Here is a 16,420-nt window from a genome sequence, read left to right on the forward strand (position 1 = left end):
GACATGCATGTCTATAGACAGCAAAAACAAAACCACCATAAAAATGTTACCAATGTATAGGCATAGCAATGTACATGTACCCTACTGTCAGATCAACAAAATCATGCCATCCTACATTTTAACAATCACATGTCTCTTGTCTAATATTGGTGACTGTACTTTAAAGTAGAATCCTTACATAAAAAACTAGTCAGACTTGGATGCTTCAAGTATGTAAAGTTATTGTAAATAAAAATAATTTATTGTGAAACAACACAAGCTAGCTTGAAAACAATAATGCACCAAGAATTTTTAAAACTAAAACAATGTTATCTAGTATCTCAGTCTAGTATACAAAAAATAAAACAACTCAAGTTTTATTTAGGCCAAATAAAAAAGTATGTGTGGTTCCAGTTACATCTGAAAAAAAGTTAGGGTAGGTAGGTAGGGATTTTTTTTTTTTATTTTATGTTTTTTTTTACATTGAGTCTATGGGAGCAACATTCTGACTTTAACAGTGCTTAATGAAAAAAGACAATAAAATCTTTAGGGTAGGCTAATTTTGAGGTGAAAAAGTGGGGAAGGTAGGGTTACTGGAACCACACATATATTTTTATTTGGCCTTATATATACTCCATTATTACACTATTTTTTTCAAATATAAGCATGGCTTTTTTTCTAAAACAGAACACACATTACAACAGATGCAAAAAACAAACAAAAAACTTACAAAAATAGAAAGATAAAAAAAAGGGAAAAAAAACAACTTACGCTACATTTCTTCTTTCTCTCGAAAGAGATGGAAGCACGTAAATTCCTGGTGGTTTTCGGTTAACCATGATTAGTTTTAATGGAAATGAAAACCTCAAAGAGGACTGTTTGTTTATATCACAACATGTTGTATGAGTTTATTTTAGTGAAGGAAATCTGTCAGTTTATCTCTTTTAACCAATTTTATCCTTATGTAAATACCAGAGGACGTCCGAATGATTACTAATTTAAAAAGGAACGTGTCCGGGAGATACGAGTTCCGTAATTATATCAGGTGACTATGCGTTGCATTAGGAAAACACCAGTTAGCGGGGACACTTTTGCATTGTACAATTGTACAATTTCGAAGTCCAACAGATTTAATAAACTATCAGAATTCTAAAAATAAATGCATCTAGCAAAATCACACGCAGGCTTAAAATATTATTAAAAAGGTATTGAAATAAAATGCGAAAATTCTGAGACTACTATAACACATTATGTGTTATAGTAGTCTCAGGAAAAATGAAGTTAAACTTTTAGGCCAGTGCAACAATAGCTGTAGCTGAGACTACTATAACACATGATAGTGTTATAGTAATCCAGGGACTTTCTATACTAAAGGAACTTTCTTCTATAATACTTAGTAGAAAGTCCCTGGGTAGTCTCAGAACAATAACATAAATAGATTTAAACTAAATTTCAACAAATCGTGTCTCTTATCATGATCATTGAGAAAATATGTTTGGTTGTTTTTTTGTTTGTTTGTTTGTTTGTTTATTTTTTGTATTTGTATTTTGTAAATGTCGGCTGGTATCATTTCTGTATAGGAATTTACACCAATGAAATTATTTGATTTGATTTTGATTTATAATATTTATAAAAATTTTCGTCGTATATTGCTATCACGTTGGCGTCGTCGTCGTTGTCGTCGTCGTCGTCGTCGTCCGAATACTTTTAGTTTTCGCACTCTAACTTTAGTAAAAGTGAATAGAAATCTATGAAATTTTAACACAAGGTTTATGACCATAAAAGGAAGGTTGATATTGATTTTGGGAGTTTGGGTCCCAACATTTTAGGAATTAGGGGCCAAAAAGGGCCCAAATAAGCATTTTCTTGGTTTTCGCACTATAACTTTAGTTTAAGTTAATAGAAATCTATGAAATTTTGACACAAGGTTGATGACCACAAAAGAAAGGTTGGGATTGATTTTGGGAGTTTTGGTTTCAACAGTTAAGGAATTAGGGGCCAAAAAAGGGCCCAAATAAGCATTATTCTTGGTTTTCGCACAATAACTTTAGTTTAAGTAAATAGAAATCAATGAAATTTGAACATAATGTTTATGACCACAAAAGGAAGATTGGTATTGATTTTGGGAGTTGAGGTCCAAACAGTTTAGGAATAAGGGGCCAAAAAGGGACCCAAATAAGCATTTTTCTTGGTTTTCGCACCATAACGTTAGTATAAGTAAATAGAAATCTATGAAATTTAAACACAAGGTTAATGACCATAAAAGGAAGATTGGTATTGATTTTGGGAGTTTTGGTCCCAACAGTTTAGGAAAAAGGGGCCCAAAGGGTCCAAAATTAAACTTTGTTTGATTTCATCAAAATTGAATAATTGGGGTTCTTTGATATGCCGAATCTAACTGTGTATGTAGATTCTTAACTTTTGGTCATGTTTTCAAATTGGTCTACATTAATGATTAAGGTCCAAAGGGTCCAAAATAAAACTTAGTTTGATTTTGACAAAAAATGAATCGGTTGGGTTCTTTGATATGTTGAATCTAAAAATGTATATAGATTCTTGATTATTGGCCCAGTTTTCAAGTTGGTCCAAATCTGGGTCCAAAATTAAACTTTTTTGATTTCATCAAAAATTGAATAAATGGGGTTCTTTGATATGCCAAATCTAACTGTGTATGTAGATTCTTCATTTTTGGTCCCGTTTTCAAATTGGCCTACATTAAGGTCCAAAGGGTCCAAAATTAAACTAAGTTTGATTTTAACAAAAATTAAATTCTTGGGCCTCTTTGATATGCTGAATCTAAACATGTACTTAGATTTTTGATTATGGGTATTTTTCAAGTTGGTCCAAATCAGGATCTAAAATTATTATATTAAGTATTGTGCAATAGCAAGTCTTTTCAATTGCACAGTATTGTGCAATGGCAAGAAATATCCAATTTCACAATATTGTGAAATAGCAATTTTTTTTTTAATTAGAGTTATCTTTCTTTGTCCAAAATAGTAAGCAAGAAATATCTTATTGCAAGAAATTTTTTTAATTGGAGTTATCTTTCTTTGTCCAGAATCAACTTAAATCTTTGTTATATACAATATACAATGTATATTCACTTTTTACTACCATTTTTACCATTCAGTGATAACAAGCAGTTTTTTACATCTCAATATTTTATGATGTATTTAAATGAGTAGTTATTGTTGCAAACTCCATTAGAATATTTTAATTGAGATTAGTTTTGGAATAAGGGAAAGGGGGATGTGATTAAAAAATTGGGTTCAATTTTTCTCATTTGAAATTTCATAAATAAAAAGAAAATTTCTTCAAACATTTTTTTGAGAGGATTAATATTGAACAGCATAGTGAATTGCTCTAAGAGAAAACACAAATTTTAGGTTCATTAGAACACATTCATTCTGTGTCAGAAACCTATGCTGTGTCAACTATTTAATCACAATCCAAATTTAGAGCTGAATCCAGCTTGAATGTTGTGTCCAAACTTACCCCAACCGTTCAGGGTTCAACCTCTGCGGTCGTATAAAGCTACGCCCTGCGAAGCATCTGGTTTATTCATTTTACGGTTAATTAATGAATACACACACCATGCACACAGCCACTGATCAGGCACTGGTCTCAGAATTTATCATATAAAGGTATAAGACGAGTGCCTGTGAATACACATATCCTTTTTTTGAAAAAAAAACTGTTTGAAACTGGACACAAAGGAGTAAGTTCGGTAAGTGCCATATTTGGCCCCAATTATAAAGTTCATGATTACAAGACAATAATTGTTTTTAAGTTGCCTTAAAGACATGTGAAAAAGTTAAACAGAGCTGTTTTTGTCAAAGTTTAATTCTAACACAACGATTTTTACATTCCAAAACGGTCAAGATAAGGGATTTTGGTGAAATTTGACAAAATCAGCGGGATTTCAACCAAATAAAGGACCAGGAAACATAGAGCGCAGGCGTCGACAAGCTTAATATTCAAATAAGACATGTTAAATGTCTTCACAAACATTATTTTAAAAGATCTTTGTTGTCGACGTATGCGCTCTATGTTTCCTGTCAAATAATCTTTGGAAATTTACCCATTTTCATTGATTTTTTCGTGAAAAATCAATATGAGTACAACTTGTGACGTCATAATGGAACACAGAAATGTAAAATTTTAAACAAAATGGCTTATATCCTATCTAGTCAATGTATAAGCTATGATTTATCGTGATTTTGGTCAATAAATCCGAATTTGAAATTTACGCTAAAAAAGTGGGCCATTTTAGGACCTTATCGAACATACTCCTTTAACCTACAATTGCTTCTCAGTGAATAAACCAAATAAAACAGCTAGCAAATAACCCTAACCAAAACCCTAAACCAAATAAAAGAGCTAAACAAAGACAGAAACATATTACATGTATTAATTTAAGATGGAAAAAAATTGGGGTTGATATTGCCTAAATATTCAATATTGTGTTGATGAAAAAACCCAATACATGAAGGAGCTTGGTGGTGAAAAACCCAATTTGATATTAACCTGAGGGGTGAATTGGAATTGATAATGCAATTAAAAAACTTTATCACCCAATTATATAAGAAAATGGTGGGTAAAAACCCCAATTTATGAATTCTTATCTGGAGCTCTGATCATGTACATGTATAATCATGGACTATTCTTTTATATAGCAATATCTGTTAGCTATTTAGAGGTCTTTTGCATTTAAAGTTCAGTTTAAGTGGGCTTATTTTGCGAAAACGAAGTCAATTTCCAGATCATAGTTTACATTTTCTTTATATTTTGCTGTGTCAAAATAACCTCAATATCAAGGACAATATATAGACCCAAAAACCATCTATCACATTCTACACATGAGATTTTAGCAGGAAAGACTGTGATTGGAGTATTTAACCATTGCAACTTTTTAATTTGATCTCCTCCACTAATTGAAGTAGAATATTTAATGAAGGTGTGTCCACAATTTAGAATATGTTTATATATGTTTAGAAATGATGTTGAGCCTGTTTTATAAATTGAAAAGGTTACATTTTCCCCCTTATTTCAAAATCTAAGCTTGAACCTCTGCGGTCTTACAAAGTTGCCCCCTGCCGGGAATCTGGTTGTAACATGTACAACAATCAAAGATCAACCCACACTAAACTGAATGTAATTGAAAGACATCTAGAGGTTGATATCAGAGGCGGATTTAGGGGGGGGGCCTGCTTTTTGAGATAAAATTTGTTTGCTTATATAGGGAATCACTGAATCATGACTTGAGCGAGCCCCCTCTTAGGTCAGTCAGTGGGCCCCCACTTGAGAAAATTTCTGGATCCGCCACTGGATATACAGTATTTAACAGAAGATGAAAAAGGGAACAATATGGTGAATTTTAGAGATTTATATTATTTCATGTACATGCATTTGAAATATATCAGATATATTGTTTCAAATTTTTTTAGTTCTAAGTTCCAAGGTGACCTAGCTTCCATTTTAGAAATCGGATTTAAATGCTAGTCTATCAGAGGGATTTTTCCTTTTAATTGGTTGTAGATATGGAATCTTATTTTACCATGAAGTCAGATTTGAAAATGACTTTGGGAATGAATGTCAGTTTTAGTCTTATATACAAACATGTATGTACTTTATAATTTTAGTCTTGCATGTATATAATTATGTGTACAATACATATATCACTGATTCAGTGGCAATGGTAAATAGACACTGACAAGTCTTAGATCTATAATATTTTATAGTTTTGAATGTTTTGTCCATTGACTAAAACTAGGTGGAGGTTTGTGTGTTCTTATTTCCAACAGAGGTACACTCAACATATATCAATATGTGCATTAAGCAAATTGATAGTTGCTAGATACGGAATGATTATACAACAAGAAAGTTTAAACCTGTGTTTATATACTTAAAATATGATAAAAAAAATCATGTCTTTTTCAGGACTTCAGAATCCAACCATGTAGTATGGAATGTTGATGAGATATGGTTTTGGTCAATGGATGTTAATGAAGGACCTGTAGTACAAAGTATATCACTGGATTTAGCTCTTTGTCTAAGTGTATTATTAAAGTACTTTGCTTTGAGCTCAGTTCATTGTTATGCAATTCATTCTTTGTGAAATAAAGATTTGACAGAAAACTCTCATGTACAAGGATTTGTCAAAGTAGTACCACCTCTATTTACAATGTAAGTATTAGGGAGATAAAAGCATTCTATTTTGATTTGAACCAAACATATTATAAAAAAAAAGAACAAATTTTCCCGAGAATGCTACTCCCACTACTAGCAATATGATGCTAGGTTGTTTTAATACATCTGTAGACTGTACTGCCTACTTATGACTCGGTCCTGAGTGTAAATGGTCCTTCAACTATGTGGGGGAAAATTATAAGGCCTATCTAGGCTTATCAATTTCTAAAACTCTATTTCATTGTACATATTTGAAATTTTTATACAACCACAGAAATTTTTGCAGTTGAAATACATGTAGGTATCCTGTCGTCGTCTTCCCAAGACGGATGGTTTCCAGATAATAACTTCAGTATAAGTAAAAAGGAAGCCATTTAATTATAACATAATATTTATAATCATAAAAGGAAGCTTGGGATTGTTTTGGGGCGGTTATATATATATATAGTCCCTAAGGTTTATGAATAAAGGTTCCAAAGGTGCCCAAAACAAGCATTAATCTTGTGTCAGTACAAAAAGTTGTGTATAAGTATTTCAATTGTTCTGAAACTGTACCATAATATTTAATACCATAAGTAGAAGTTTGGAGTCTATTTTGTGGGTTATGGGGCAAACAGTCAAGGAATTGAGGGCCAAAAACAAACATTTTTGTAGATTCAAGACAATAAATTGGAGTTATCTTTCTTTGTCCAGAATGGTTGTTGAATTAATATAACCTAAAACCATTGCTTTATGAAATCTTCTTTGAAAATTGGAGTTATCTTTCTCTGTCCAGAATAGTAGTTGAATCGACTAAAAATAATGCTATATATACAATATACAATGCAAAATTCACTTTACTACCAACTGATAAATTTAAGCAGTCTTTAATAGCCATTCGGTGATTACAAGCACTTTGATTATCATTCTAGGGTTATCCCCTTTCACAAATGGAAAAATTTCTCAAGTTTGTCTCAACTAAATTTAGTGAAATGTGTATATAATGCTTATTACCGGTACCTCTAAACTCGGTTTAAGTTCAATTTTTAGCAGCTTCACTTTTACAGTTCTTAATTTATGTACCTTTATAACGTTATATGCTAGCGGAGGCATCATCACCATGACTATGACATTTACACTTTAATACTTTATGATGTATTAAAATGAGTAGTTGAATAATTAAAAATTTGATTTGAGATCATTTTTATACAACCGCAAAAATTGAAAACTTTTTGGTTGTACATTGGAATCACGTTGGCATCTTCGTCTTCATCCAAAGACCAGTGGCGGATCCAGAAATTTTCATAAGTGGGGGCCCACTGACTGACCTAAGAGGGGGCCCGCTCCAGTCACGCTTCAGTGATTCCCTATATAAGCAACCAATATTTTTCCCAAAAAGGGGGGGCCCGGGCCCCCTGGCCCCCCCCCCCTAAATCCGCCTCTGAAGACATTCGGTTTTCGCACTCTAACTTCAGTAAAAGTAAAATAGATATATATGAAATTTAGACACAAGATTTATGACCATGAAAGGAAGGGTGGGATTGATTTGGGGTATTTTGGTCTCAACAGTTTAGGAATAAGGGGCCAAATAAGAATTGTTCTTGGTTTTTGCTCTATAACTTAAGTATTAGTAAACAGAAATCTATGATATTTTAACATAAGGTCTATGGCCACATAAGGAGGGTTGGGATAGATTTTGGTAATTTTAGTTCCAACAGACAGGCCCCAAATAAGCATTTTTCTTAGTTTTTGAACAATAACTTTAGTATAAGTTAATAGAAATCTACAAAGGTTTATGACCACAAAAGGAAGGTTTGGATTAATTTTGGAGTTTTGGTCCCAAGGAATAAGGGGCCAAAATTAAACTTTGTTTGATTTCAGCAAAAAAATGAATTACGGTATTGTGCTTCTTTGATATGCCAAATCTAACCATGTCCAAATTTTTAATTTTAGGTCCTGTTTTCTAATTGGTCTACATTAAAGTCTAAAGGGTCCAAAATTAAAATAAGCTTGATTTTAATAAGAATTGAATTCTTGGGGTTCTTTGATATGGTGAGTCTTAACATGTACTTAGATTTTTGATTATGGGCCCAGTTTTCAAGTTGGTCCAAATCGGGGTCATAAATTATTATACTATATTGTGCAATAGCAAGAAATTTTCAATTGCGCAGTATTCTGCAATAGCAAGAAATCTTCAATTGCACAGTATTGCACAATAGCAAGAAATATCTAATTGCACAATATTGCGCAATAGCAAGAAATTTTCAATTGCACAGTATTGCCTATAGCCAGAAATATTCAATTGCACAGGATTGTCCCGTTTTCAAATTGGTCTACATTAAGATCCAAAGGGTAAAAAATTGAACTTTATTTCATTTCAACAAAAATTGAATTCTTAGGATTCAAACGCATTGATCTCAGCAATTTCTTCACTGTCGTTCCCTCAATAACTGCATTAAACAGTTTCTAATCATTATTCATTCAAAACCTTTTTATTATACCAATGTCTCACACACAACATATTATAGTATACTGTTGTCTATCAGTCCATCATCCACACTTCAGACAATAACTAGAAAACACTTCCCCTACTTTCAAGAAACTTTGTTGAAATGCTTATATCTATTGACATTAGCTCCACATCGATTTTATAAATTTTAGAATTTTCGTTTCCATGTTATGAAGAGAGATTTTATCCTTAAAAAAGAGAGAATTTTCCAATTTTGAACAATAACACAAAAATGCATCCATCACCTTTAATTAAACTTTGGTGAATTGTTTAAACTATTGACCTAAGGTCCCTTTTGATTGTAATAAATTTCAGATTATACATTTCTGTGTTATGAATTTTTATATATGCTTAAAAAAAGAAGGGATTTTATAGTTTTTGGACACCTATAAGTGCAGGAGTTTCTGGCTACATTGAAAACCCATTGGAGACATATCATGCGCTTACTGTGCAGCTATTTATTAACAAACTCCATATTCAAACACTCAAACAACTTATTCATAGAGAGGGGTGGAAGTTGAAGCCCCCTTTTTTTATCAGTCAATGCATTTGAATGAAGACATGTACACATCAACTCAATTTGTTAATACACATTTCCAGTCTAGCTTTCAATACATTTGTAACGACTTTTAACCCCACTGACAATTTGCGTCTGTGTCCATACTTGTAATATTTATAAAAAAAAAAAAAAAAAACATCAACACAGCTAAATTAATTAAGAATAGTAAAACACCTTACTTAACTTGAAAAATTAACAATTCATTATTCTTTTATACCTAAGCATTCATCTTTAATTACTGCCCGCTAATTTACCACTTTTGTAGGGATCGAGGTTAATACAAAATATTTAGAAAACTCAAGGTGTGAGAGAGCACTAAGCCATGATGTATTTATGAAGACTAATAGACTATTCAGCAAGTTATGAATATCTACTCTGCAAATCAAAATGACCATCTTTAAAGAATGCAACAATTGGCTATTGAAGTTTTCGGAATTATTAGAAAAGATTATCAGGTTTATCTCCATGACTTAATCCACTTAGTAAAGAAGAACCCTTACCCTTTTAGATACCAGATTATCAGGTTTATCTCCATGACTTAATCCACTTAGTAAAGAAGAACCCTTACCCTTTTAGATACCAGAATGCAACAGACCTACCAAATTGGAGAACAACTGCACATGGCCTTTCAAGTGTGCGGAGTTAGCTGCGTGATACAGTAAAGTAATAATGTTTAAAATAAAACCAATATCAACTTGAAAAATTCTTGGTTTGGCTGCTTATGCCAATTTTTCGTTTTGAAAATCAGTTAATTTTTATAGGGAAACTTCGCAAAAAAATGAAAAATTGATATTCTGTTGTTTTTCGCATGGCAATATTATTTTGTTTTGTTTTTTGTTTTTGTGCTCCTGCTAATCTGCTATTCTGCTGTGTTTAGAATGAAATTCAAAACAGTGTGGCTGTGGCCATTGATTGACACATTAAATTCATCCATTTACTGGGACAATTTAGGTGAACGTTTGTATGTAACGACCATTGCTCACTGTGTACTTTTTAAAGACACTTAAACTATGGGGTCACCTAAGGTTCTCAACACCTTAATAAAGTAATTCGAAAAAAATAATCAGAAATAACACGATGTTTTGATTTATATCAATTATATAATAAAAACATAAAGGTTATTTCTGATTAATTTTTCGAATTATTTTATAATTAAAGGTGTTAAGAAACCTTGGTGACCCCACAGTTTAAATGTCTATCGTAGGTACGTCGTGAACAGTGGTCGTTACAGACAAACGTTCACGTAAATTGTCCCAGTCAATGGATGAATTTAATGTGTCAATCAATGGCCACAGCCACACTGTTTTGAATTTCATTCTATTGTAGTTGTTTGGCTATATGTGCAATCTTATGTTGCAAACTTGTGTTGTAAACCATTTTACTTTTGCATATATTGTCTTATTTATGTCTTATGGCATATCCAATTTTCGATACCTCAGTTCGGAGTTTTACTGTCTGAAAATGATCGAAAACGTCTCAGCTAGTTCTCGAGCTAAGAATCAGATATTATAAGAAGAAAGTTTGTTAATGCTGATCACAAATAATTAAATCACGGTGATTTAAAAGTCAACAATTTGAAACATTTGAAATAAACTTGGCCTGCTTTTTCGCAACTTTCAAACGTCAACGAAGTCAAACCAGAGACAAACTGAAAATACCGTGACAAAATAGTCATTAGTGTAAGAAGGAAATGAATGCAAATTTTTACGAACTTAGTTATTTCAAGGGCTTCGGTTTGATAAGTGATTATTTTCTTTTTCTGCAGAGAGTGGATTTTTATGTGTTATGTATATGTAAAACATATTACATTTCTTACAAGGTATAAACTGGTTATAATATTATTTTTTAATAATAGAAAATTTCCTCATATCTGAATTTTCTAAAAGATTTGGATATTCGATACTCGAGGACGTCACGAGAACCGTTATATGTCAGTCAGACATCACATCATTGACAAACATGACTAGAGGACACAAAGAGGTATCCAACAACTTGGAACAGACTGTACGATGAGGTTGACCTTTTTGTTATAGAACCTTACTAATACACATAGCCCCTTTAATCCTTGCCAGCGGAATAACAAAGGGTACATAATGAAATAAACATACACTACAATTCAATATAAGAGAAAAGAAATAAGTTCTTATGTTGTACTTTCACTCCACTATTACAGATTAAGGTAGGGCTTGTACCTTAAAACTAGTTTAACCCTGACAATCTCTATATGCAATAGAAAAAACAAAGGATATGGGGTATCTATCCATGACACAAAATCAGAAACTGCAGAACAACAAAAAAACCCACGAAAAGCAAAGCTTTTATTACTGTTCTTCACCTCAGTCATTGAGCTTGTCCCACATTTTGTCATTTCGGTGTCTATCGGTATAGCTAGCTATATATGCATTATGGGTTTTGCTCATTGATGAAGGCTGATTAATGTCATTTTCCAAAAATACGGTTTAGATTGTTTTGCCGTGAGTGGCCAGTCTTCGAGATTTTTAAGTTGAATAAAACGAAATGCGAGGTATATGTCATTAAGAACATAACATTGCGACACAAATAACAGAAAAAGGAACATAACCCCGCCACATTATTTATGTATGTGCCTGTCCCAAGTCAGGAGCCTGTAATTCAGTGGTTGTCGTTTGTTTATGTGTTACATATTTGTTTTTCGTTCATTTTGAGCTCACCTGGCCCAAAAGGCCAAGTGAGCTTTTCTCATCACTTGGCGTCCGGCGTCCGTCGTCGTCGACCCGGCCAACCAACCAAGATGGCCGCCATGGCTAAAAATAGAACATAGGGTTAAAATGCAGTTTTTGGCTTATAACTCAAAAACGAAAGCATTTAGAGCAAATCTGACGAGGTAATATTGTTTATCAGGTCAAGATATATCTCCTTCATTGTGTCTGAAATTTTTAGGATTGCACATCTAAATAAAAACTAGGAAACAGAAATTTGATTTACATTTTGTTTTGTAAATTGCAAATGAAAACAACTATGTAAAGCTTGAATGGACTTTATAGCAAGATCGAACTACATTTTGTACATGTATATTATAGGCTCCGACTGAAGATTTACAAACCTGGCTTCAATATTCATAAATATTATTTCTTCAACAAAATTCTTATTATATTTTGATCTGGTCTCTTTCAAATTTATCAGAAATTTTGCCTTAAATTATTTTAAAAATCACACTGATTGCGATATACATTTTTTGTCCATTTACCCTTGCTACAAATGTACTTGTTTACATGTAATTTCCACAGTGGCAGATCCGGGAAGGGGGGTTCTGGGGGGTTGCAACCCCTTTTTTTTTTGGAGGATCAATGATTTGAATGGGGACATGCAGTTGGAACCCCCCCCCCTTTTGTCCTGGGTTAGGAACCCCCTTTTTAAAATTGCTGGATCAGCCCCTGGGTACAATAAAAGTTAATACAGAAAATCGATTCCATTTTTATAACTGCAAAACCATAATACTTACAAGTCTGACATGCATGTCTATAGACAGCAAAAACAAAACCACCATAAAAATGTTACCAATGTATAGGCATAGCAATGTACATGTACCCTACTGTCAGATCAACAAAATCATGCCATCCTACATTTTAACAATCACATGTCTCTTGTCTAATATTGGTGACTGTACTTTAAAGTAGAATCCTTACATAAAAAACTAGTCAGACTTGGATGCTTCAAGTATGTAAAGTTATTGTAAATAAAAATAATTTATTGTGAAACAACACAAGCTAGCTTGAAAACAATAATGCACCAAGAATTTTTAAAACTAAAACAATGTTATCTAGTATCTCAGTCTAGTATACAAAAAATAAAACAACTCAAGTTTTATTTAGGCCAAATAAAAAAGTATGTGTGGTTCCAGTTACATCTGAAAAAAAGTTAGGGTAGGTAGGTAGGGATTTTTTTTTTTTATTTTATGTTTTTTTTTACATTGAGTCTATGGGAGCAACATTCTGACTTTAACAGTGCTTAATGAAAAAAGACAATAAAATCTTTAGGGTAGGCTAATTTTGAGGTGAAAAAGTGGGGAAGGTAGGGTTACTGGAACCACACATATATTTTTATTTGGCCTTATATATACTCCATTATTACACTATTTTTTTCAAATATAAGCATGGCTTTTTTTCTAAAACAGAACACACATTACAACAGATGCAAAAAACAAACAAAAAACTTACAAAAATAGAAAGATAAAAAAAGGGAAAAAAAACAACTTACGCTACATTTCTACTTTCTCTCGAAAGAGATGGAAGCACGTAAATTCCTGGTGGGTTTCGGTTAACCATGATTAGTTTTAATGGAAATGAAAACCTCAAAGAGGACTGTTTGTTTATATCACAACATGTTGTATGAGTTTATTTTAGTGAAGGAAATCTGTCAGTTTATCTCTTTTAACCAATTTTATCCTTATGTATATACCAGAGGACGTCCGAATGATTACTAATTTAAAAAGGAACGTGTCCGGGAGATACGAGTTCCGTAATTATATCAGGTGACTATGCGTTGCATTAGGAAAACACCAGTTAGCGGGGACACTTTTGCATTGTACAATTGTACAATTTCGAAGTCCAACAGATTTAATAAACTATCAGAATTCTAAAAATAAATGCATCTAGCAAAATCACAAGCAGGCTTAAAATATTATTAAAAAGGTATTGAAATAAAATGCGAAAAATCTGAGACTACTATAACACATTATGTGTTATAGTAGTCTCAGGAAAAATGAAGTTAAACTTTTAGGCCAGTGCAACAATAGCTGTAGCTGAGACTACTATAACACATGATAGTGTTATAGTAATCCAGGGACTTTCTATACTAAAGGAACTTTCTTCTATAATACTTAGTAGAAAGTCCCTGGGTAGTCTCAGAACAATAAGATAAATAGATTTAAACTAAATTTCAACAAATCGTGTCTCTTATCATGATCATTGAGAAAATATGTTTGGTTGTTTTTTTGTTTGTTTGTTTGTTTGTTTATTTTTTGTATTTGTATTTTGTAAATGTCGGCTGGTATCATTTCTGTATAGGAATTTACACCAATGAAATTATTTGATTTGATTTTGATTTATAATATTTATAAAAAAAAACAAAAAAACATCAACACAGCTAAATTAATTAAGAATTGTAAAACACCTTACTTAACTTGAAAAATTAACAATACATTATTCTTTTATACCTAAGCATTCAACTTTAATTACTGCCCGCTAATTTACCACTTTTGTAGGGATCGAGGTTAATACAAAATATTTAGAAAACTCAAGGCGTGAGACTAATAGACTATTCAGCAAGTTATGAATATCTACTCTGCAAATCAAAATGACCATCTTTAAAGAATGCAACAATTGGCTATTGAAGTTTTCGGAATTATTAGAAAAGATTATCAGGTTTATCGCCATGACTTAATCCACTTAGTAAAGAAGAACCCTTACCCTTTTAGATACCAGAATGCAACAGACCTACCAAATTGGAGAACAACTGCACATGGCCTTTCAAGTGTGCGGAGTTAGCTGCGTGATACAAGATTTCAAGATTTTCAAAGTTTTATTATCCTCAGACACAACAGTGTACAAGAGGTCAATATACATACATACATAAATATACTAAATATCTATACAGTAATTACAATACAGTTATGATAAACATGTATATATATACGACAACAGGAGCTAACACACAATAAACAATCATGCACGTGATTCTCGTGACACTTTCATGTGTATATACAGTCAGTCTATATCATTTGGATTTAACACAATGTCATGAATATGTGAGTTTTTACATATGTATAAAAAAGTGAATAATTATAGATATTTGATAATGTTTTTTAAGAATCTACAAATATTACGATATAATTTTACATTGCAATTTGACAGCATTCCAATCATTTTGATCTCTGATGGATTTGTATTGTAATAATGTGGGATAAATTTTTTGCGCAGGTCCACGATTTGTGGATATGTACAAGTAAACATATAATGATATTCGTTACCAATATTAAAGTTACATAAATGACAAATTCTATTATGTTTAGGGATCTTTGCCCATCTTCCCGTCTCTATAGGAAATTTTAAATTTGAGCATCTTAACTTACACATATATAATCTATCAGATACAGCCAATCTAAGTAGATATGGTTCCAGTTTAAATTCATGTTTAAAAAGTCCATAAAATTCCCCCCTAGATGAGCTATTAATTTGCGAGAACCAATTTTGAATAAATTGATCAGTCAAATTCTGTTTTAGAATAGACTTGAGAATATTCTTATCCATATACATTTGATCATTCCATATAAAACTAAGCCCTGTTTCATCAAAAATAGATTTAACATAAGAAATCCATTTAAAATGTCCTTGCTTACTCTCGTGAAGTTTAAACATAAGTCTATACAAGATACTAGATATTTTGTTACTACTGGATAAAAGGTTGTTCCAAAATAACGCCATTCTCAATTTAATGATAACTTCCATTGGAGAACGTCCAAGTTCTCCATATACCATATAGCTAGGAGTATTGTTTCTTAAATTGAGAATTCTCTTACAAAACTGCAAGTGTATTTTTTCTATACCCTGTTTATTTTCAAATCCCCATACTTCACTTGAGTAGACAAGAATTGGAGTAATGAGTGAATCAAACAATTTTAATTGTAAATCTAATGGAATTGACAAATTTCTTATTTTCTGCAGTAAAGCATACAATGCTTTATTTGCCTGATCTAATAATTTCTTTTTAGCAGTACAAAAACTACCATTATAATTGAACATAACACCAAGATATGAATATGAATCTTGTACATCAATATTTTCACCATAAATATTAAATACAATTTTTGGTTTAAATTTTCTCTTGCTGAATATTACAATTTTTGTCTTGTTTGTATTAATACGAAGTTTCCATAAATTACAATATTGCTCAAACGCTAACAAGGCCTGTTGAAGACCTTCTTCTGTTTCAGACAATAGCACAGTATCGTCTGCATATAAGATAATTAGGAGTTTAAGTAGACAAGACAATTCTTCTTCACATTTTGCATAGACCTTTTGTAAACAATCGACATTGTTGTCTAACAAGAAACTTTCAAGGTCATTTAAAAATAATGAGAAGAGGAAAGGAGATAAATTCTCTCCCTGTTTTACTCCTACATCACAACTGAAAAACGCTGAGACTTCGTCTCCTTTCCTTATACA

At 32.0% G+C, this 16,420-nt stretch overlaps 1 protein-coding gene across 7 annotated transcripts in view; it reads right to left on the minus strand.

Moving 5' to 3' along the window:
* LOC139523710 (glucose-6-phosphate exchanger SLC37A2-like) overlaps positions 1-13,690 on the minus strand; it is a 70,017-nt gene extending 56,327 nt beyond the window's left edge. For 2 of the 7 annotated variants that reach the window (XM_071317927.1, XM_071317926.1), the window contains exon 1: positions 13,455-13,671. In XM_071317927.1, coding sequence (XP_071174028.1) covers positions 13,455-13,522 — 68 coding nt within the window. In that variant the 5' untranslated portion in view covers positions 13,523-13,671. Of the gene's footprint in view, positions 1-750; positions 959-13,454 lie in introns of those variants that run through there. The other 5 variants (XM_071317928.1, XM_071317931.1, XM_071317925.1 and 2 more) reach the window with 5 other exon arrangements.
* Positions 13,691-16,420: the final 2,730 nt, after the last annotated feature.

Source organism: Mytilus edulis, chromosome 5, assembly GCF_963676685.1.
Source record: "Mytilus edulis chromosome 5, xbMytEdul2.2, whole genome shotgun sequence".
NCBI classification, from domain to species: domain Eukaryota; kingdom Metazoa; phylum Mollusca; class Bivalvia; order Mytilida; family Mytilidae; genus Mytilus; species Mytilus edulis.